Below are 23,827 nucleotides of genomic sequence, written 5' to 3'. Positions count from 1 at the left end.
ATTTGAAGCCTGAAACTTCAATGTTGCAGCATGACCTTTGAGATGACAGGATTTTAAAAATGCACTTAAACTAACATGCTTTAATGTTGTGCATAAAGGAAATTGTACAATACCTATTTTATCACCGTAAAACTACAACAGACCTGTAACCATGAGCAATTCACACCATACAGCTCAAAATGCTCTCCCCAGACATAACTGGTAACTTTGAAATTGCCGTTAATGCAAATGGTTATCCTTTTTGACTGATGTCAGCAATTGCCTTGTTTTAAACGTGGATGTTCTAAGCTGTGGGAACTGAACATAGATTAAAGTTTGTTCTTGTCTTTCTATCCACTTGTACCCACTCCCGTGATGTGCCCTTTTGCCTTGAACCAATAAATTATAAATTTCATATACCCACGGGTACATGTTAGGAGTGCAATCCTAACGACAACCCCAAGACGAAGACAGAATCACGAGCAGCAAAAATGTAAGCAGGCAAAAATGTAATGATGGGAGACAGAAATGTTTTTGTAAATTACACTAATGGAACTGCATCATCACCAGCAGAATGTTACATGCATCAGTGCTGGGTTACTGCCATTTAAAGCTTATAAAAATGATTTGAAGCGGAGGACAGAAACATTTACAGATCACACCAAATTTGGGGAGGGGCGGCGGGGTTCAAACAACTGGGAACAAGCAACCGAAATACAAGGGAATCTGGACAGCTTAGATTTAGACAGCAGGTTTAGATACAAATTAGGAGTAGGCCACTTGGCCCCTCAAGCCTGCTCAGGCATTCAATAAGTTCATGGCTGAATTGATTATTCCACTTTTCCACCTACCTCCGATAACCTTTCACCCCCCTTGCTCATCAAGAATCTACCTACCTTTGCCTTAAAAATATTCAGACTTTGCTTCCACCGCCTTTTGAGGAAGAGAGTTCCAAAGACTCACGACCCTCTGACAGAAAAAATTTCTCCTCATCTCGGTCTTAAATGAGCGACCCCTTCTTTTTAAACAGTTACCCCGAGTTCTAGATTCTCGCAGAACGGGAAACATCCTTTCCACATCCACCCTGTCAAGACCCCTCAGGATCTTATATGTTTCAATCAAGTTACCGCTTACTCTTCTAAATTCCAGTGGATACAAGACTAGCCTGTCCAACCTTTCCTCATAAGACAGGCCGCCCATTCCAGGTATTAGTCTAGTAAACCTTCTCTGAACTGCTTCCAACACATTTACATCCTTCCTTAAATAAGGAGACCAGTACTGTACACAGTACTCCAGATGTGGTCTCACAAATACCCTGTATAGCTGAAGCATAACCTCCCTACTTTTGTATTCAATTCCCCTTGCAACAAACGATAATATTCTATTAGCTTTTCAAATTACTTACTGTACCTGCATACTAACCATTTGCGATTCATGCACTAGGACACCCAGATACCTCTGTACCTCAGAGCTCCGCAATCGTTCACCAGTTAGATAATATGCTTCTTTTTTATTCTTTCTGCCAAAGTGGACAATTTCACATTTTTCCACATTATACTCTATTTGTCAGATCTTTGCCCACTCACTTAACCTACCCATATCCCTTTGTAGCTTCATGTCCTCTTCACAGCTTATTTTCCTACCAATCCTTGTGTCATCAGCAAATTTATCAACCATACCTTCAATCCCTTCATCTAAGTCATTTGTATAAAATGTAAAAAGTTGAGACCCCTGCAATGATGTCTGTGGCACGCTACTCGTTACATCTTGCCAACCAGAAAATTACCCATTTATGTCTACTCTCTGTTTCCTGTTGGCGAGCCAATCTTCTATCCATGCCAATATGTTACCCCCTACACCATGAGCTTTTATTTTTTGCACTAACCTTTGATGTGGCACCTTATCAAATGCCTTCTGGAAATCTATGTACAATACATCCACTAGTTCCCCTTCATCCACAGCACATGTAACTCCCTCTAAGAACTCCAATAAATTGGTTAAACATGATTCCCCTTTCACAAAACTATGTTGACTCTGATTACCTTGAATTTTTTCCAAGTGCCCTGCTATAACGTCTTTAATAATAGTTTCTAACATTTTCCCTATGACAGATGTTAAGCTAACTGGCCTGTAGTTTCCTGCTTTCTGTCTCCATCCCTTCTTGAATAAAGGAGTTACAATCGCTATTTTCCAATCTAACGGAACCTTCCCCGAATTGAGGGAATTTTGGAAAATTAAAACTAACGTATCAATTATCTCACTAGCCACTTCTTTTAACACCCTAGGATGAACCCCATGAGGACCCGGGACCTGTTAGCCTGCAGCTCCAACAATTTGTTCAGTACCACTTCCCTAGTGATTGTAATTTTCTTGAGTTCCTCCTTCCTTTCCATTTCCTGACTTACAGCTAATTCTGGAATGTTACTTGTATCTTCTGTAGTGAAGACCAATGCAAAATATCTGTTCAATTCATCTGCTTTCTCCTTATTATCCATTATCAATTCCCCAGACTCACTTTCTACAGGACTAATGCTCACTTTGTTAACTCTTTTCTTTTAAAAATATCTATAGAAACTCTTACTTTGTCTTTATATTTCTACTCGCTTTCTCTCATACTCTAATTTTACCTTCCTTATCAATCTAAGTCATTCTTTGTTGTTTTTTATATTCTGTCCAAACTTCTGACCTGCCACCTAGCTTTGTGTAAATATATGTTTTTTCTTTAAGTTTGATACTATCTTTAACTTTTTTAGTTAACCACGGATGGTGAGTCCTCCCCTTAGAATTTTTCTCTCATTGTAATGTATTTATTCTGTGTATTCTGAAACATCCCCTTAAATGTCTGCCACTGCATCTCTCTTGACCTATCCCTTAACCTAATTTGCCAGTTCACTTCAGCTAGCTCGGTTTTCATGCCCTCATAATTGCCCTTATTTAAGTTTAAAATACTAGTCTTCGACCCACTCTTCTCTCCCTCAAACTGAATGTAAAATTCAATCATATTATGATTGCTGCTACCTAGCCTTAACTATGAGGTCATTAATTAATCCTATCGTATTGCACAATTCCATACAGGTCTCGTATAGATTGCTCTCTGGTTGGCTCCAGAACGTACTGTTCCAAGAAATTACCCTGAAAACATTCTATGTACTCCTCATCTAGGCTACCTCTGCCCATCTGATTTTTCCAGTCTATATGTAGGTTAAAATCCCCCATGATTATCTCCGCACCTTTCTGACAAGCTGCCATTATTTCTTTTTATACCCCACCCTACAGTGTGGCTAATGTTAGGTGGCCTGTACACCGATCACAAAAGTGACTTCTTGCCTTTACGATTTCTCATCTCTACCCAAACTGCTTCCACATCCTGGTTTCCCGAGCTTGGGTCATCCCTCTCTATTGCGCTAATAACATTAATTAACAGAGCCACCCCTCCGTCTTTTCCTGGCTTCCTATCCGTCCTAAATGCCTTGTACCCTTCAAAATTCAGGTCCCAATCTATGTCATCCTGCAGCCATGTCTCTGTAATGGCTATCAGATCATACTTATTTATTTCTATTTACGCTCTCCGTTTATCTGTTTTGTTTCAAATGCTACGTGCATTTAGATAGAGCCTTTAGTTTTGTCCTTTTATTATTTTTGCAACCTCTAGCCTTATCTGTTGATTTATTCTTAGATTTATACGGTGTCCCTTCCTGTCGCAGTCTATCATTTCCCATATTAATACCTTTCTCTCTTGCCTTGTCTCTACTTTGATTTATCTTTTCAAATTTGATCCCTTGCCCCCACTACTCACTTTAAAAGCCTCTCTACTTCCCTAGTTATGCAGCTTGCTGGAACACAGGCCCCAGCACGGTTCAGGCGTAGGCCGCCCCAACGGTACAGCCACCACTTTCCCCAGTACTGATGCCAAAGTAGCAAATTGCATTTGATGCGGTCGAATGTAAGGTAATGAGAATCGGCAAGGGACATAAGGTGACAATATAAATTAATTGGTACAAGGTTAAAGGACACACCACAGGGGAGGGATCTGTGGGTACAAGTAGATAGAAGGAAAGAAAAGAACAAACTTTAATCTAAGTACAGCCCACATCACTTAAAACAGGCAGTCGCTTATATCAGTCAAAATTAACCATTATCTATTTGCATTTTCAATTTCAAAGTTGCCAGTTATAGCGTCTTAAGTGCTCTGTTTATTTTGACAAAAACAGCTGTGCTTACTCACTAAGACAAACTTCTTCAAATTAAGAGGCTATTCCACAAATATTAGTGTGAAACACTTGGGTGTCAATCATACAAGAGCAACTGCTAGGCTTCATAGATTTCTACAATATCCCGATCAATAACTTAATAAATGTTGATAAAGATTTCAAAGAGGAGCACAGCCACCAATGCATTAACATCCAGTTCTGTATGCATTAGTACCCTTGTTTCAGACAGAGTGTCTACCTGTCTGCAATCAGGAATTAAAATTAATGGGAGCGCGTCAATTTTCCCCTTCTGCTATCTGATGCTGCTACTCCAGAAATCCAAGCCCTGCTACATGTTGTGCAGAGGAATTTCAGATCCACCAGAACTATTGCCAACAGCATACAGGAGAAGTTTCAAATTCCCTAAAGCAACAGTAGGGATAAATGGAAATGGAAAAATCGAGGAAGAACAGTGCCAGCATGAAATGAGAGGGGAAATCAGAGAACAGTGTAGTCAGTGTGAGTTAAGTAAAAAGTTAAATTAATGGCGTGATTACCTTACTGGTTTCCTACATTTAAACAGCTTTGTGACAGGAGTCAAAGATATCCCAAGGTTTCTCTTATGACACTTCGGGGGTGGGGAGCGGGAGGTGTCAACATCACAGTCATGAGATGCTGTTTTGAGAGGAACTATTCCTTTAGTAAAAAACTTCTAAAGCTAACCATACAGTTATATCAGCCATGTGGCTGTGGCCACATTGCATGTGGCCGCAAACTGCACTTGCACGAATATATCCGCTACAATCGGTGGGGCCTGTAGAACCTTTCACAAGCTTAGGATATCCTGAAGTGCTTCACAGCCAATTCAGTATTTGCATCTCAAGACAAATTCTGCCTTTATCTTCTACTTTCCTTGCATGGAATGGAAGTATTACAGGCAGATAATGTGTAAAAACATGTTGGATAATTGGTTAGATATTTGAAAGTGTGAGTGGTTGAGTTAGCTCTTGGCAACAGACAGGTGGACTGCAGAGTCTTCTCCAACCCTGTACCTTCGAAAGTTCCATGTGCAGAAAATCTGATTACCAAAGAAATGATGATAAAAGCAGAATTTATCTCAAGTTGCAAATCCATGAACTACCTATACAACAATTTATAATCATACTGACTTATAGAGAATTGCCATTCCAATTTCAAGCGGAACGATGACTAAAAGGAATTCTCACTAACAATTTTAAGCTTGTAGTTATGGACCTTAGCTGAGAAGTTTTAATGTCAGGTCTGAGCTGTTTTAACAGAAGGATAATTGTCTTATTCTGCACTAACTTAACAGATCAGAAGCATACTCTTTAAACCATATCAGCCAAGGTTGAGAATGGGAGAAGAATGCAACACTGACCTGAATCCCCAAACCCTTGAATATTGTGTGATTGGGTTTGGGGGGGGTGGGGGCTGGTGGTGGGAAGAGAGGATGTGAAAATTCTACATGGGAGCATTTCCGTGGGACCAATGATAATTTTTCAACTCTGAAGAGTGGATCACAAATATTTTGAAAAAAATCCTACAATGATACAATAACCATACACAGTAACTAAGGTTGTCACTCGCCTCAGAGTCTCCTGGTACTTATACAGTATAAAGTCACACTTTAGCCAATGTAGTCTGATATTCTTACTTCACAATCTCAAACTCCTCCCAACAGTACCACTTCATCCAAGTATTATCTATGTGGCTCAAATCATTCTCTTCAGTTCTCCTCCCAAAGAAAAGCCCCAATTTTTACAGCGAGAATGCAGCCTGCTGGAGAACATAGGTAAGTACCAAAGCAAGAGAAATATATTCAAGTAATTGCTTTCATGGGTCTCTCTGTTCGCTTAACCAAAAGGTACTCATTCTTGCTGGAATACAATTCTACAGGCATAAGTCACTTTGCCCAAGTAACCATAATCAGTCGTCAAGTTTTTTAATCAGTGGAGAGGGGGGAAATCTGCAGTCAAATCAATACCAGAGGCTTATTACTGCTTCTAGAAAGTGCACAATCATTACTCAGTAATCAGAGAGGGAACCCAAATTTATTCCCACCCACACCAAAAAAGCAGCCAACACAAATTGTGTTGTCATTAATCCAAATTCAGCAAAATCAGTATAGACGAAGGATCAAACTGAGACCTATCTTATCCTGTGGTTCAGTTCCACATTAGGGAGTGCATTTTAACAGTCATTTGGGGAAGAACACCATTCAGACAACTGATATTGCAGACAACGCTCATTATTGAGTAGGAATCAGCATCCTTCCCTTTTGGGGCGCAACTGAAAATTTCACCATTCGGTCTCAAGTTGGATTAGTGCTCAGAGTTCGACATGCAGGATCAAGAAGGGGTGTCAACCGAAGCTCATTATCCATAAAGGCATCCACTACTCAAACTATTTTTTGTGGCCAAAACTCCTGATGACATTGCTAAGCACCTTACTTCCAAGTACAAGAAGGGAGCAATTCTCTACACTGGTACAATGTTTTTTTCCTTTTTTAATCTAATTATTGGGTCTAGGACAGTATTGTCCAATAGAAATTGCTGACGAGCCACAAGTGTGGCCACGGCAACACTGTTTTAAGCCACATCCACTAATTTCAGCCGAAAATGCCTTGCATATGCTGACAAGAGGTAAGTTTACTTCAAGTATATTTACCCAACATCTACATCATAATAACCAAGTAAAGCACTAAAAAGACTCAAAAAACTTGTGCACTCTGCTTTTCATTTTACCATTTTATCAAACGCACAAAAAGAGTATCGGGATCACAGACCCACACATGGTGTCTATTATTCATTTTTATTTACTAATTAGAAATACAATTAGCCATATCTGGATTTTCAATTAGCTACATGTAGAAAATTACACATTAGTCCACTGTTTTTTCTTTCGTTAAATATTCTTCTCAAAATGTTGAACACTGCACTGTCCTTCCACATTGTACAGCAGCACCCGCGATAAGCAACATTACTTTGACCAACATCTAAAAGCTACAATATAGGTGAGTGATTTCACAGAAAGCTCTGTCCCTTGCCTATAAATATAACACTTATATTTTAAACTTTTATTTGCCAATTTTCCCCCCTTTCAACTCTTGCTCGGGGCACAAGTCAAGCAGTGCCTCACCCATACATTTCTTATGTATGCACTTAGATTGACAGTTGGCACAGGGAAGCAATCAAACCTGGGAATATCTGGAATGTCTCTGTAATGTGTTGCCTCTACCAACTAAGCTAACATGGTTGGCCATCCAATTTAAACATTGCTAAATTATTACTGCCCTATTCATTTGCCAACTTGACAGCTCAGCATGTGCACTTCATAAAGATGCAAAACTGCAAGTCAGGCTGATCACAAGTTCAATATTCACTTTGTATTAAACATACAAATCTCAACCAGTCCTACAGTGTGGGTGCTACAATTGTCTCCAAAGCTGCCAGTCCATTTCAGCCATAAGGACCAAAATACCCGAGATCTGTCCTTCAGTCTGTGCTGCATTAGCTGATCTTGTTCAGAATGTAAAAATGGCAGATAAATTTAAGGACTGAATAATGGAAGACAAGCAAAAAAGTCTTCAACCCAGACTAATTTCCATCGACTCCTGTATTCAGAATAAGAAAGCAGTTTTAAGTGTAATTATTGCCCAGCACTACCACATTTTAAACACAAGAATTTATAATCACACTACTTTATAACACATGCCATTTTCATCTACGACACGTGAATAAATAATCAGCAAACCTTACTCAAAGATACGCAGCCTAAATTATAATTTAAATAATTCTAGCCATGACAAAATCCATTTTGAGTGGATTATAAACAGCAAGATCATATTTTTAAATGTAACAGTTCAGATGTAGAATATATATTCAACACTTATAAGGACAGTTGTGGAGTTTAAAAATATAAACAAGGAAAACAACCATGTTTCCAGGTGGAGCTGTTTTCCATTGTGTCTGATTTTTTAAGTCCTATAGATCAGATTTATCAAATATGCAGCTAAAATTTTTAACATGAGGGAACTTTATAAAAAGTAGAGGTTGGAATAATACTGTTCTGCACTGATCATTGCCTGCAAACTGATCAAAAGCGTGTGCAGAGTTTCAGCTTGTCCTTTAAGTAACTGCAGGCCAAAAGAAAAAATCTTCCTGGAGTAATTAAAGGAGTGGAAAACAAAATCATAACTTAATTTTTTAGAGGCTTCAATATCTTCGTTTATTTGTGTAGTAACTGAAGAAAATGTATGTGGGGTTTAGCTGATTTTTAAGGAGCAATTGGTGTAGGCCAAGGGAAACAGCAGTATTCCAACATCACAGAACCCAAATCGCCTAATTGCTAAATTTTATTCTAAAATATATGAACATCTCCTATTATACCTTTGAAATTTTTAATAACTAATTTTTTAGCCGTCCCCGGCTTGCTGTTGGCGAAGGTGGTGGATTTGGTCAGGCCGTTGGCATGCCCCGTGAGTACGGAGCAGCCGCTGTTTTTCCTCTGCTCCTCCGCCATCATCACATCGAGTCCAACAAAGTCCAACGAGTCCTCGAACTTGACTCTCTTTTGAAGCTGGTGGTTGCAGCAGGTGGAGGAGGAAGATTTGGGGGCAGAGGAGAAGAGCTGGAGCGGGGCTTGCTGAGGTGTTTGGTGCTGGTGCTCGAACTCGCCGGCCTCGGCTAACTTTCGCTTCCTCGGACTAACATCAGCCTGTTGTCGCACCTCCTGCGGTGAATTTTGTGAAGAGAGGCCCGTTCGAAACATGAAAACTTAAAGCCGATGCCGTCCTATTGTTTTTTTAAAAAACACGCGCGCGCGCTCACACACACCTCAGTCTCAGAAAAGAAAAAGGGAGGGGAGAAAAAAAACCAAAATTAGAACCGACTCCAAACCCTCCGCAAAATTTCAATCACTTGTTTTGTCAATAGTGTAAAATGGCGGCACTTCCGGCGCTCCGTTGCATGCCGGGTGGCTGTCGTCCTCTGACATCATGCGGGGGAGGAGCCACTCATTTGCCCGCCAAATCCCACTCTCCAATCTCCCACGCTCAAGGACTTCAGCCAGTCAGAGTTCCTGCACAAGTTTCATTCCTATTTTTGAAAGCACACACAATTTGATGCCCATATGTAACACTTTTCTTGATCATAAAAGCTTACTTCTAACAGATTGAAGATGCCACAAGGTCCAGTGTAAAAGGCCCTTTCAGAGGTGAATCGGATAAGAAGCTGTCAAAAATGCCACATCAACATGGAATTACATGGAATCTACATAATAGAAACAGGCCACAGGGCCCAACTGGTCTATGTGGTGTTAATGCTCCACGTGAGCCGCCTCACGCCCTTCTTCAGTTAATCCTGTGATGTTTGTGGACGATGTAGAACTCAACTTGATGTTCTGGAAGGATGTGATCAAATGGGCCAAAGGTTATTCTGGGTATTGATACCTGTTCGTTTTTAAAACAGATCAACTTGAATATAAGTGCACTGACAATATTGTACCGTTATCAGCTATTATGTGGTTGCATGCCAAGCTGCAACATTAGTTGGTGTTCTACATTATTTCAGCAGATTGGTATTTTCCTCTGGCAAAGTGCTTATTTTTGGGTGGTGACTGTTCACTGGACCAGGAAAAATGGAAATGGGAGGCCACCTGCTGAATCCCTGCTCCTACATGAGGCCCAAGATATTTCCTCCAACATACCCCAACAAGGTGCTCAGCTGCTCACTCTTTGACTGTTGAATTTATCAAAATCTCATTAAATCTTATATATGCTTTACAAATACAAGAATGCTCTGATGCATAATGGTATAATGAGTTATTGGGCCTCGTCTAAATAGCAAATATTTAAAGAAAAATGAAACACTGCTCCTAAGTCACAAGAGCACACTTCAGCAGGCTGCACCATCATTGCAGGGGCACGGGCAGCTTGGTCTGCATCTTGACAACTGCATGAGCAGGAATATCAGGAGCCTGGCGAGAATGGTAAGATGATCTGTCACCAGGAGACTGAACAGTACCATGAAAGTGAATTCTAGTCTTGACAGTTATACTGTTTCTTGGATCTGAGCACTCGATGATCAGCATCAGGGAAGACCAAATAGTATCAATTAGGTCCTCAAGACCCTAACAGAAGACCACCTGAAAGTCTTGGAGGCTGCTTTCCATCATTCTCTCCAAACGGTCCTTGAGGGTTGTAGGCCAGTAATTTAAGTATCCATTGTTGATGTACTGACAAGCCTAGAGGACTCTATATCAGGAGTAGCAGATGCAGATGTTCGTGCCATCACCCTCATCAGGCAGACCTTTATGATGTTGAATCTGTCTTGGATATTGGCACTGAGGATGACTTTAAATTGCGGTACCAACTGCCATCCGTCTCTGATCCTCCAAGATAGTTCTCAGTGACATCATGTGAGTGTGATGCTTATTCAACATCTTTTTAGAGTAGGGCCTCAGAGAACCACAGAGACTGCCCTTCCCATACCATCAAATCCCACTTTCGCCTCTGACTTCTCTAACACATTGAGGGTAATGAATGATGGAGTACTGCACATATAAAGCTACTGTAAGGAAAGGTCAGGGAGAGCAAGCAGTTTGCATTGTTTGTTCTGGTGAGTTCATTGAACTACTTTTTTGCATGTGCCCTGGGGTTCAAAGAAGTGGCGCTCACACCCATAACCACCTCTCCACAAAGTTTGCACCACATTCTTGGCAGGTCTCTAGCACCCGATCCAAGGAAAAATGTTCCTCCTGCTTCATATCTCTGTTACAAGAACATGCTGGTCCAACTTCCTGAAGTTTGATGCTCATTCAAACATGCCTACCATGTTTGTTGCCCAGGTTCCCTGACTTCTCCAGTGCTGCCATAACTCTTTTAAACATCCTGTTTATATCCTGTTGGTGCACCAGGTCTCTGCTTCCCCAGGTATTTTGTGGCTGTCACCCTTCCTATTCATCACCTTTCTGATCCACAGGCTCCTTCCATCCCCACTCTACCCCACAATCCTTCCAGATATTTCACAATCTGCCTTCTTCCAGCCAATCGTGACAAATTCCTGCCTCTTGCCCAGTTTTCCAACACCTGGATTAGTTGAAATGTTGCAATCTTTATTTAGACAGCCTGCATGCCTCTCCGTATTTAAATTGTTTAATCCCACAATTTACAGTGCAGACGACACCATGGCCCCAAGGAAGGTGAAAATCCTGCTCTGTCTCAGTTCTGATGGCACAATGAAACTGTTAGAATTTAGAGACCCTTGTCTCTATATGTCAATTAAACATTTGAAGTACATGACTGTTATGTAGGCAAACACAGCACTCTAGTGAGATGAAAGATCTACTTTTTTAATGATACTGGTTAATGGAGGATTGTTAGATAGGACACAGGATGAACCACTTGGTCTTTCAATAGCAGCATGGGATCTTCAACATCTGGTTGGACAAAACTTTAGTTAAAAATCTGTTCTGAAGGACATTACCTCGACTTGTATCAGCCTGGATTATGCACTGAAATCCTGGGTAGGGCACAAACCCACAACCTTCTAACCCAGTGATGACAGTATTATCAACTGAGAAAAGCTGACTTAAATACAAACATACAAAACTGAAGGGCAGGAAAAGACCAACTGGTCAAATTGAGCCAGTCCCTTATAGTCATATTGTAACTAAGCATCATGAGCCTTCATGATCCACAACCCCAGCATCACAGTAATCTCCTGGGAGAAGCAAAAAATTGATCTTTGAAAAAATCTCGGACGATTTAGGCAAAAAGAAATTCTGGGAACTTCCTCTCCAAATCCATGAAGGGTTTTGATGTAGTGGAAATAGTTTCTCCTTATTTACTCTGAAGGGTAGGTTGCCAGAGCACACATTTTAAAGTAATCGGCAAAGGAACGAGAGGTGAGATGAGGAATATTGTTTTTATGCAGCGAGTAATTATGATTGGGAATGCACTGCCTGAAAGGATGATGGAAGCAGTTTCGCTGATAACTTTCAATTGGGAATTGGATAACCACTTGAAGGGGAGAAAATCACAGGGCTCAGGGGAAAGGGCAGAGGAATGGGACTAATTGGATAGCTCTGTCAATGCATTGGCACAGGTAAAATATATTGAATGATCTCCTTCTGTGCTATAAGATTGTATGTTTAAATTCTGCGATAACCCCCAAAGGTGATCAAATGGAATTTCAGGAGACCATACTGACCATGAGGTGCCTCACCCACATGCACAAAACTTACTGCAAGCAAAATTCTGAACATAAAAATAAATCTTCAAATGACCCACGGGTACTGGAAGATCACTGTTCACTTAAATTAAGTGTATTGAAGAGACTAAAAAGAACAAAGAAAATTACAGCACAGGAACAGGCCCTTCGGCCCTCCAAACCTGCGCCGATCCAGATCCTCTATCTAAACATGACGCCTATTTTCTAAGGGTCTGTATCTCTTTACTTCCTGCCCATTCATGTATCTGTCTAGATACATCTTAAAAGACGCTATCGTGCCCGCGTCTACCACCTCCGCTGGCAACGCGTTCCAGGCACCCACCACCCTCTGTGTAAAGAACTTTCCACGCATATCCCCCCTAAACTTTTCCCCTTTCACTTTGAACACGTGACCCCTAGTAATTGAATCCCCCACTCTGGGAAAAAGCTTCTTGCTATCCAACCTGTCTATACCTCTCATGATTTTGTACACCTCAATCAGGTCCCCCCTCAACCCCCATCTTTCTAATGAAAATAATCCTAATCTACTCAACCTCTCTTCATAGCTAGCGCCCTCCATACCAGGCAACATCCTGGTGAACCTCCTCTGCACCCTCTCCAAAGCATCTACATCCTTTTGGTAATGTGGCGACCAGAACTGCACGCAGTATTCCAAATGTGGCCCAACCAAAGTCCTATACAACTGTAACATGACCTGCCAACTCTTGTACTCAATACCCTGTCTGATGAAGGAAAGCATGCCGTATGCCTTCTTGACCACTCTATTGACCTACGTTGCCACCTTCAGGGAACAATGGACCTGAACACCCAAATCTCTCTGTACATCAATTTTCCCCAGGACTTTTCCATTTACTGTATAGTTCACTCTTGAATTGGATCTTCCAAAATGCATCACCTTGCATTTGCCCTGATTGAACTCCATCTGCCATTTCTCTGCCCAACTCTCCAGTCTATCTATATTCTGCTGTATTCTCTGACAGTCCCTTTCACTATCTGCTACTCCAGACAGTTTGCTGCTGGTCAAATTGTTATTTGAAGAAACTGTAAAATTATGGAAGGAAGTTAAATTCCTTCCAGTATTATTTCTGTTTTGTGTCTCTGATTAAGTGAGTATGTTTGAAAGTTTCTAAACAATTATTTGACTTAATACAGTATGGAAGTAGGGAACTAAATTTTAAATAAGTAACCTTATCCTTGGTTGCAGCAAAAAAAAAGAAACAATGAGGGAGAGGAAACTGCAAAATTCATGTGCAGTCACCTGAAAATTACAAGTGCTGAAAGGTTTGTCCTGTTTGTAGCTTGTGCTCTCCTTGGCTCAGTTGTTGCACTTCCATGGGTGAGTCAAAAGTTTGTGGTTTCAAACCTTACACCAGCACTTCAGTACATAATCCAGGATGACACTCAAATGTAATAGTAAGACAGTGCTACATTCCTTGTTCAAATGGACAGTAAAGATCCTACTGCACTATCTGAAGAGTAGAATTCTCCAGGTCAATGTTCCTCCCCAAATCGATGCTACTATAAACAGATTACCTCATTGCTGATAATGGGATTAACCATAGAATACCTCATTGCTGATTATGGGTCTATTTATCTGAAAAATGGTGACTGTATTTGCCTACATAACAGTCAACTACACTTTAAAGTAGCTAACAGCTGTGGTGTTTTTGAGATTTTATTTCAAGTCTTTTTGTTCTCTGACCAGAATTCCTGACAACAGACTTTGCTCTCATTATGGAAGGAAATCTGTAGCTTTTTGTATTAATAGCACTAAAAAAGTTCTGGACACGAGGCATGGGGAAGTACACATTCAACCATCAGAATTTTGACCATGCTATCCACTTTTCAGTATTTGCTCTCTAAAATCAGTTCAACTGGGCTTCCCTGCACCACGGAGCACTTCCATCTCCTTCCCACTTGCACTCCTGCTGTGATTGATGCTCTGATAAACTGTGGATGAGAATTCTCACAGGATCGGCAAATCAAGGTAGCAGCAGTCCAGACTTGAAGCACATACCTTTTGCTGTCTTCTCCTGCAGCATCAACTTCATTGTAATGAGGTTCAAGGGGCAATATTCGAGGATCCTCTGACCTCACAATTTCATAGAATGATATTGCATTGAAAAAGGCCTTTTGATCCATCATGTCTGTACTGGCACTTGGAAAGAGTTATCCTTCAGACCCACTTCTCTGCTGTCTCCCCATGGCCCTGCAAATTTTTCCTTTAAAATTCCCCTTTGAAAGTTATTATTGAATCTGCTTCCACCAACCTCTCAAGCACTGCATTCCAGATTATAACAACTTACTGCGTGAAAAAAAAGCTCCTCATATTGCCTCTAATTTTTTTCCTATCATCTTAAATCTGTGTCCACTGGTTATTGACTCTTCTGCCACTGGAAACAGTTTCACTTTATTTACTCTATCAGAACTCTTCAAAATTTTAAACACCTCTAAAGATAACAACCACAGTTTCTCTGGTCTATCCATGTAATTTAAGTCTTTCATTCTTGGTAGCTTTCTAGAATATCTCCCCTGCACACTCTACATTATTAACATCCTTCCTAAAGTGTGGTGCGTAGAATTAGCTACAACATTCCAGCTGGGGCATAATCAGTGTTTAATAAAGATTTAGCATAATTTCCTTGCTTTTGTACTCTATGACTCTACTTATAAATCCAATGGTCCTGTATACCTTTTCAACAACATTCCCAATTTGTCCTGCCGCCTTCAAAGACATGTATGTACACTCCCAGGTTGCTCTGTTTCTCCACCCCCTCTAAAATTGTATAATTTTGTTTTGACTGCCTTTTCTCATTCATCCTACCAGAATGAATCACTTCACACTTCTCTATGGTAAATTTCATCTGCCATAAGTCTACCCATTTCCTCAATCTGTCTATGCCCGCCTGAAGTCTGTTATTATTCTCCTTACTGTTTTCTACATTTCCAAGTTTCGTGTCATCTGCAAACTTTGAAATTTTGCCCTGAATACCTAACCCATCTGGTTCGCTAATGTCCTTAACGGAACAAAATCTGCTGTCCTTACTTCGTCTGACCTACATGTGACTCCAGACCCACAGCAATGTGGTTGACTCTTAACTGCCCTCTGAAATGGCCAAACAAGCCACTCAGTTGTCAAGGGCAATTAGGGATGGGCAACAAATGCTGGCATTGCCAGTGATGCCCACATCCCATGAAAGAATTTAAAAAAGTACAGGTCATTAATACATATCAAAAAGAGCAGTCGATTTACACCCTGGGGAACACTACTGCATACTAAACTGAAAAACACCTGTTTACCACTACTCTCTACTTTCTGTCCTTTAGCTAATTTCCTATCCATACAGCCACTGCCCCTTTAATCCCATGGGCTTCAATTTTGCTTACATGTCTTGATCAACAAGTTTTTATGTGGCATTTTATCAAAATCCTTTTAAAAGGCTATGTAAACAACACAAAATACTGTGGAAGCTGGAAATCTGAAATAAAAAGGACACAGACCTGAAACGTTAACTCTGTTTCTCTCTCCACAGATGCTGCCACACCAGCTGAGTATTTCCAGCATTTTCTGTTTTTATTTCAACTGCACTATCCTCATCAACCCTCTCCATTACTTCATCAAAAAACTGAATCAGGTTAGTCCAACACAATTTGAACAAATTTAACAAATTGTGCTGGCTTTTATTTATTAACCCATATTTTTTCAAGTGCCAATTAATTTTGTCCTGATTAATGTCTCTAAAAGTTTCTCCACCACTGATGTTAGACTCATTGGCCTTAATTGACAGGTTAATTGACTACTACCACACCATTATCTCTGGTGTCCCCCAAGGATCTATCCTTGGCCCCCTCCTATTTCTCATCTGCAGGCTGCTCCTGGGCGACATCATCTGAAAACAGAGTGTCAGTTTCTGCATAAGCGCTGACGACACTCAACTCTACCTCTGTACCACCACCTCTCTCAATTCCTCTACTGTCTCTAAATTTTCAGACTGCTTGTCAATCAACCAGAAATTTCCTCCAACTAAATTTTGGGAAGATTGAAGCCATTGTTTTTGATCCCTGTCACAAACACCATTCCTCTTCCTGGCAACTGTCTGAGGCTGAACCAGACTATTCGCAACCTTGGTGTCGTATTTGGTCCTAAGTTGAGCTTCTGACCACATATCCACACATATTACGACCACTCAGGACAAAGCCCCCAATCAAAATATATGATTCTGATCGCAGTGGGAACAACGCACTGTCAATTCAGTCCTGTCGCTCCACAGGTCACTTCATATTTCTTTAAGCTTTTCAAATCGAAGAAAAAAGCAGCCAAATTGAACAATCTCGTAACCCCCTAATGAAGCAAACAAAACCAGGTATCTTTAGATAGCAACAAATTAACTATTTATTTTTTAAAAACTAAACTCTTAAACACGACGATAAACCAATATCTAAAGACCTTATAACATAACATCTAAAAATCGAACTCCCGCATTCGCGTACATATACTCTGTTTTAAATTAGCTGACCGAAAAAATAGAAAAAAAAAGTCTTTGCAGATTACGTTCCTGATGAATGGTCTTCCAATACAACTCAGTCAAAATTCACTTGCAGTCTTCCAAGGCCCGATGAAAACAGAAGGTCCTTCCACAGATAAGGGTTCAACAGTTCGGCTGTTGTGTCTTAAACTCTTTTTCTCCCAGCGATGAACACAGCAGATATCAGTAATTTGTTGTGAAAGAGAAAGCTTTTTCGTACTTTTTATGGAATTAATGTGGCTTGAAACTTTGTAGAATTTTGAAAGGGAAATAACACAGCTCTTTTCCCTTCAGTTTAAATTGTCTCAGAACTCTGTCTGCGTAAAACCATTTTTTTTGCTAGCTAGCTTTCAAAGTCATCTTGTGTCCTCTCTCTCTCTCTCTCTGGCTGTTGCTTGGCAATCAGAATGCACCCTGACTCACTGAGCCTCTGGAACATTCTGCCTTAAAGATGTACCGATCTTTTACAGTCTTAAAGGTGCACCGCAATATATCTGAGGAGAAAAAAAAACACAGGATCATGACACCTCCACCCCTGGCGAAATGTAATGCCATTCCCGAAATGCGTTTCATTACAATGCAAAAAATAGAAATTGAAAAAACACGAACAATTTTTTTCCCCACATTTACGCACCATTCACCCTACTAATAATTTACAGCATTTTCTTTATACCATCCCCATCTATATAAGTGAACATGGTTATATCCATGACAAAGCGTCGGCGATAGCATTATTTTTTCCCCGAAATATGTATACAATTCTTTAAAATGATGAGACTACAGCAATAAGTTCCATCAAAACATTTTTGGCTTTAAATTTTACAAAGGTTGTCTCAATTAGCCCATTTCAACCATCCAAACATAGTCTCCTAGTTGTTTCGTATTTTCTTTCCAAGTGTCCTTATTGGCCATCACCTCAGCCAGGTGAACTGCACAGCTAGGAACACTGGCCACTACTGGGTTCACTATTCTCTGGAAAGTTTCTCAAGTACTCCTTAACCTGTGTGGCGTCACTTGATATTGGAAAACCCCGTCCAGTGTAACAGAAGCTGACTTTTCCTTATCTTGGGCTGTCAAAGGAATTTGACAGTATCCCTCCAACACATTTGTCTCTTTAAGACACATGGTGTTGCCCCTCTGTCCATACAGTCTTCTAAATGAGAATTTGACGAGGTTACCTTTGTTACCGCAGTGACTTTTCTGTAGTCCATGCAAATTTGAGCTGTCCCACCAGGTTTCGGCATCAAAACCACCTGTGAATTCCAGCTGTCCTGACTCGGTTCAACCACGCTGCCCTTCAGCATTCATTGGACCTCTGCTTCCACTTGGGCCTGTCTGTCTGGACCCAAGCAGCAAGGATGGTGTTTTAAAGGAATGGTTCCCCCTATATCCACATCATGTGTGGCTAGGGTTGTACATCTCGGCTTATCCCTACAAACTCTTTTAAACGTTGTGAAAAGCCTGGTTAGGTCTTCACGTTGTTTTGCCTCTAAGTGCAAAAGCATATTGTCTAATTTTCATAGCCATTCTGTATTTGCTAATCTGATAGTTGGAGGTTCAATCTGAGAATTTCCTAGGCCTGCTTCTGCCTCATCCTCACTATCCTTTTCCTTCTGAACAGTCCCGATTACCTGACATACCTGTAATGGCTTATCCTCTTACCTGTGATAATATTGCTTTAGCATATTAATATGACACAACCGGTTCTTCCTCTGGCAATCAGGGGTGCTAATCAAGTAATCTACCTTACCCACTCTTTTGATCACTCTATATGGGCCACTGAACCATGCTTTTAATGGTTCTCCCTGCAACGATAACAACAATACTTCATCATAAAAATAAAAGCAAAATACTGCAGATGCTGGAAATCTGGAATAAAAAGAAGAAATGCTGGAAATACTCAGCAGTTCTGGCAGCATCTGTGGAGAGAGAAGCAGAGTTAACGTTTCAGGTCAGTGACCCTTTTTCAGAATAATACTTCATCCCTTGGTTGAAAATCGCGGGCTTTTGCATTCTTGTCTGCCTATTTTTTCACATTGGCTTGGAATGCTTTAAGGCGTTCCTGAGTTACACTGCAAGCTTTCGTGAGCCTTTCCCAGAACACAGATACATAGTCTAGTATCGATGATTCATTGTTTTGCTCCAAGAATCTGTCTTTTATAAGTTTTAGAGGACCTCTTACTTCATGTCCGTAATCCAATTCAAAAGGATTGAAACCTGTGGACTCATTCGGTGAGTCTCTGGTGGCAAATAAAAGAAAATCTAGTCCTTTATCCCAGTCATGTTGACATTCATGACAGTATGTTCTAATCATTATTTTGAGAGTTTGGGGAAATCTCTCGAAAGCTCCCTTTGACAGTGGGTGATATTCTGAAGATTTCAACTGTCTAATCCTCAAATTGCCCATGACTTCTTGAAATATCCTAGACATGAAATTAGAATCTTGATCTGATTGAACTTCAAGTGGCAACCCATATCTCATAAAGAATTGGGTTAACTTTTCTAATACTATTCTAGCAGTAATTGTCCTTAAAGGAATAGCCTCTGGAAATCGAGTAGCCATATCCATGATAGTAAGTATGTATTGATGTCCCACTTTTGTTTTTGGCAAGGGTCCTACACAGTCTACTAATACCCTGCTAAATGGTTCCTCAATTGCTGGTATGGGAACTATTGGTGCCGGTTGTATGGTAGGTTGCGGTTTTCCCACCATTTAACATGTATGACATGTCCTACAAAATTGACTCACATCCTTTGTAAGACCTGGCCAGTAATAATGTTGGCTTATGCGTAATTTGGTCTTCAAAATTCCCCTATTTCCTGCAAAAGGGATGTCGTGCTAACCTTAATAATCCCTGGTGATATTTAGGTAGTACCACTATCTGTTCAACAACTGTCCAGTCTTCATCTGCATGTCTATCAGGCGGTCTCCATTTCCTCCTCAAAACCCCGTTTGCCATATAATAGCCTTCCGGAACTCCTTTTACCTCAGCTTCTGTCAGAGCCGTCTGTGCCATTCGGTATATCTCTGGATCAGCTTGCTGTGCTGCAATGATAGAAGTTCTGCTAAACATCTCATTTGGATTATCTAAATCCCCAAGTCAGGTTTAAGATACTTGGCTATCTGTTTGTGGTGCCCCTTTTACCTCCAACAATGGATCCTGTTTAGCCATTGCTCAGGTGACTACACATTCAGGAAATATTCCTGGAACTTGTTCCTGTAATTGCTCTGTTTCCTTAATTTCACTTGGTTCCATCTGTAATTATAGGAGAAACTGATACTTTTGATCCGGCCAAATTCTTTCTTAGGAGTAGGTCAATTCCCTCTACTGGCAAACTGTGGACAACACCTACAGTTACTATCCTAGATATTAAGTCACTCTATAGGCGTACTTTATATAAAGGTAAGGGTAGATACTCCCTGCCAATTCCATGAACTAAAACTTTATTGTTCGAGGTGCTCTCTGGTGGAAACGTTATATCTTGTTGCTATTGTATCCCTGAGTATACTGATAGGTTTTTCTGCCTCACTTACTGGATATGGAGTTACTTTCCTCTTTGTGAAAAATTCATTATAACTTCGGGTATTTTATTCTTAACCTCCACTCCTTTTAGTTTTAGTATCTGATTTTACAACTGTCGTTAAAGCTATAGCCTGGTCTGCTATACTCTCAGTCAGAGTCTTTTCCTCCGCACTAGCTTCGCGTACCCCAATAAGTCCTATGGGTTTACCTCGCAATTTCCAGCATTCTGAATGAATATGACAGTTTTGTGGCAATGATAACACTTCAGCTTGCGAACCTCACTTCTACCCTCAGCACCTTCCTTTCTGACCTGAGGAGGTGATCCTGGGACATTCCCAGCTGTTCCTTATTGTCCCCGGTTACTTGCCTTCCTTTCACTCTCCCACTTTCTATCGTTCTTGGAGTTATGGGGGTGACAGACAAAAGATTTTGTCTTATTCACAAGCTCAAAATCATCAGCAATTTCGGCTGCTTGCCTAGCTTTCAAAACTTTCAGGTTATCGACATGAGTTCTCACTACTGAAGAAATGGAGTTTTTAAACTCTTCTGAGAGAATCAACTCCCGAAGATTCTCATATATGGTTTCCATCTTTCATGCCCGTATGCAATGGTGAAAATTAATTTGCTTCACCCTCTCAAATTCTACATATGTCTGCCCAGCCAATCTCCATAAGTTCCAAAACTTCTGACAGTAGGCTTCAGGGACTAACTCATACGCAGCGAGAATAACCTTTTTTGCCATCGCATAATCTGCAGAAGCCTCTTCAGGAAGCATGGCATAAACATCATGAGCTCTGCCTACCAACCTGCTTTGTATAAGCAGTGTCCAACTTTCCTTCGGCCATTTCATTTCTTTGGCTATTTTTTCAAAAGATGTGAAAAATGCCTCGTCGTCCCTTTCCTCGAACTTAGGAAGAGCCTGAATAAATGTAAACAGCTTTTCACTGGGTCCTGAGCTAAATTCAGAATCTTCCTAACCAGAATTTTCACTGGATTCAAGACTACCCCTTTGTCTTAGTTCCATCTCTTTTAGCCTAAATTCCCTCTCTTTTCACTTTCTCTCTGAAGTTCAAGTTTTCTAATTCTTTTTCAGCATCAAGTTTTTTTTGTTTCTAACTGAATCCTAGCCAATACCACTGCATCACTGACTTATGACCTTCTTGTTCCTCGTAATCCTCTTCTTCTTCTAATTCCAGATGTTGGGCGATTGTCAATTATCTCTGCTTTACTGGCACCTAATTTCAATTCTAACCCTAATTTTGCCACCAATTCTTTTAATTCATTCTTAAAGTTATCAAGTCACTGAGGGAAACATTCTGCTTTCCCAAAAGTTCTGCTGCTACCGCTAATGCCATTACTATGGTAAAGACCTGTTTCCTTTATTTCTTCGTAATTAGCTGACCGAAGATGTAGAAAAAAAATAAAGTCTTTGCAGATTACGTTCCTGACGAATGATCTTCCAATACAACACAGTCAAAGTTCACTTGCAGTTTTCCAAGGCCCGTGAAAACAGAAGGTCCTTCCAAAAATAGGGCTTCAACAGTTCGGCTGTTGTAGTATTAAACTCTTCCTTTTTCCCAATGATTAATTCGGCTCGAAGCTTTGTAGAATTTTGAGAGAGAAATAACACAGCTCTTTTCCCTTCAGATTAAATTGTCTCAGAGCTCTGTCTTCTTAAAACCAGTTTTTTTTTTGCTAGCTAGTTTTCAAAGTCAAAACTGCAACAGTGAATCTCGTGTTCTCGCTCTCTCTCTCTGGCTGTTGCTTGGCAACCAGAAAGCACGCTGGCTCACTGAGCCTCTGGAACTTTCTGCCTTAAATACGTACTGATATTTTACAGTCTTAAAGGCGCACCACAATATTTCCAAGGAGAAAAAAAAACACAGGACCGTGACAATGCCATTACTAAGACTGCCCAGTTCCAACTCCATAACATCATCCAACTCCATCCCTGCCTCAGCTCATCTGCTGCTGAAACCCTCATCGATGCCATTGTCACCTCTAGACTTAACTATTGCAATGTTTCCTTTTTTTCTTCTTTCATGGGATGTGGGCATTGCTGACTGGGCCAGCAATTTATTGCCAATCCCTAATTGGCCTTGAGAAGGTGGTGGTGAGCCACTTTCTTGAACCGCTGGAGTCCATCTCATGCTGGTACACAGTGCTATCAAGGACGAAGTGCCAGGATTTGGATCCAGTGACAGTAAAGGAACAGCGATATATTTCCAATTCAGGATGGTGTGTGACTTGGAGGAGGTCTTGCAGGTGGTGATAGTCCCATATGTTTGCTGTCCTTGTCCTTCTAGGTGGTAGAGCTCACGGGTTTGGATGGTGCTGTTGAAGGAGCTTTGGTGAGTTGTTACAGTGCATCTTATATATGGTACACACCGCTGCCACTGTGCGCCACTGGTGGAGGGAGTGAATGTTGAAGGAGGTGGATGGGGTGCCTGGTTGACCTCCCATCATTCACCAACCACACTTGATCTCGTTTAAAACTTTGCTGCCCATATTCCAACTCGCACCAATTTCTGCTTACCCATCACCCCATGCTCACTAACCTATGTTTACTCCTAGTCCCCAAAGGCATCGATTTTAAAATACTCTTGCTGTTGTTTGAATTCCTACATGGCCTCAGCATCAAAGATCATATTCTCACCTGATCCCATTTTCAGTGACCTCACTCCATCCCTTAGTTTTCTTTTTCTTTTTATATAAAAAAATGTTTTAATAGTGCTTCATTTCTCTTGCCACATTCAATGCAATTTTTTTTGTTGAAATTTTGATAACTTAGACTGGAATCAGAGTTGAAACCTTCTGGCACATAAAGCTCAACGGGACACTGTGACATTTGCGCACTAAGCCAGCAAGCAAGCCCTGACAGCTCTTGATTTCAGAGATATTCCTCTTGACACTATAAACATTTCACAATTCAATAGCAAGCAGGTCAGGTGCACTAAAAAAGCAAATTATTACAGACTTTTGATATTTATATATGAACAGATCAGAATCCTGTGCCACCATTTTAGAATGCCCTGCACTGTTGAATGTATCAGGATAAGCATGGAAAAATCTGAAACTAAAGGTTGCATGTTTACTTTAAATAATCTGTTAAATAATCCCCTTGCTTTCAGCTGTTCTCCGAACTCCTGTTTCCCATCCCCCTTCTGGTGCTGTACATTTTTCTCCTCTGCACTGTAAAGTTCTCAGCACTATCCTTTTGTAGTAGTTCTATAAAATATAAGTTGTAATTGCTTTTCTTTCAAACATGGCAATGGACTAGGGCAGTTGGTTGGTTTCATTGCAACTTCAGAAGCACAGGAAACCAGGGACCTTCCCAGAAAAATTAGGTAAGGAGT

The 23,827-nt window shown here is 40.6% G+C and overlaps 1 protein-coding gene across 2 annotated transcripts in view; it reads right to left on the bottom strand.

The window, feature by feature from the left end:
• The window catches only part of cul4b (cullin 4B), a 71,972-nt gene extending 62,815 nt beyond the window's left edge, over positions 1 to 9,157 (bottom strand). The window contains exon 1 of one of the 2 annotated variants that reach the window (XM_068047434.1): positions 8,579 to 9,157. In XM_068047434.1, the coding sequence (XP_067903535.1) occupies positions 8,579 to 8,960 (382 nt within the window). In that variant the 5' untranslated portion in view covers positions 8,961 to 9,157. The remainder of the gene's footprint in view (positions 1 to 8,578) is intronic. The other variant, XM_068047433.1, reaches the window with a different exon arrangement.
• Between the last annotated feature and the right edge of the window lie 14,670 nt (positions 9,158 to 23,827).

Source organism: Heterodontus francisci, chromosome 15 (assembly GCF_036365525.1).
Source record: "Heterodontus francisci isolate sHetFra1 chromosome 15, sHetFra1.hap1, whole genome shotgun sequence".
NCBI lineage: Eukaryota > Metazoa > Chordata > Chondrichthyes > Heterodontiformes > Heterodontidae > Heterodontus > Heterodontus francisci.
Note: the sequence above shows the minus strand (reverse complement) of the source record. Positions and strands in the feature narration are given on the sequence as shown.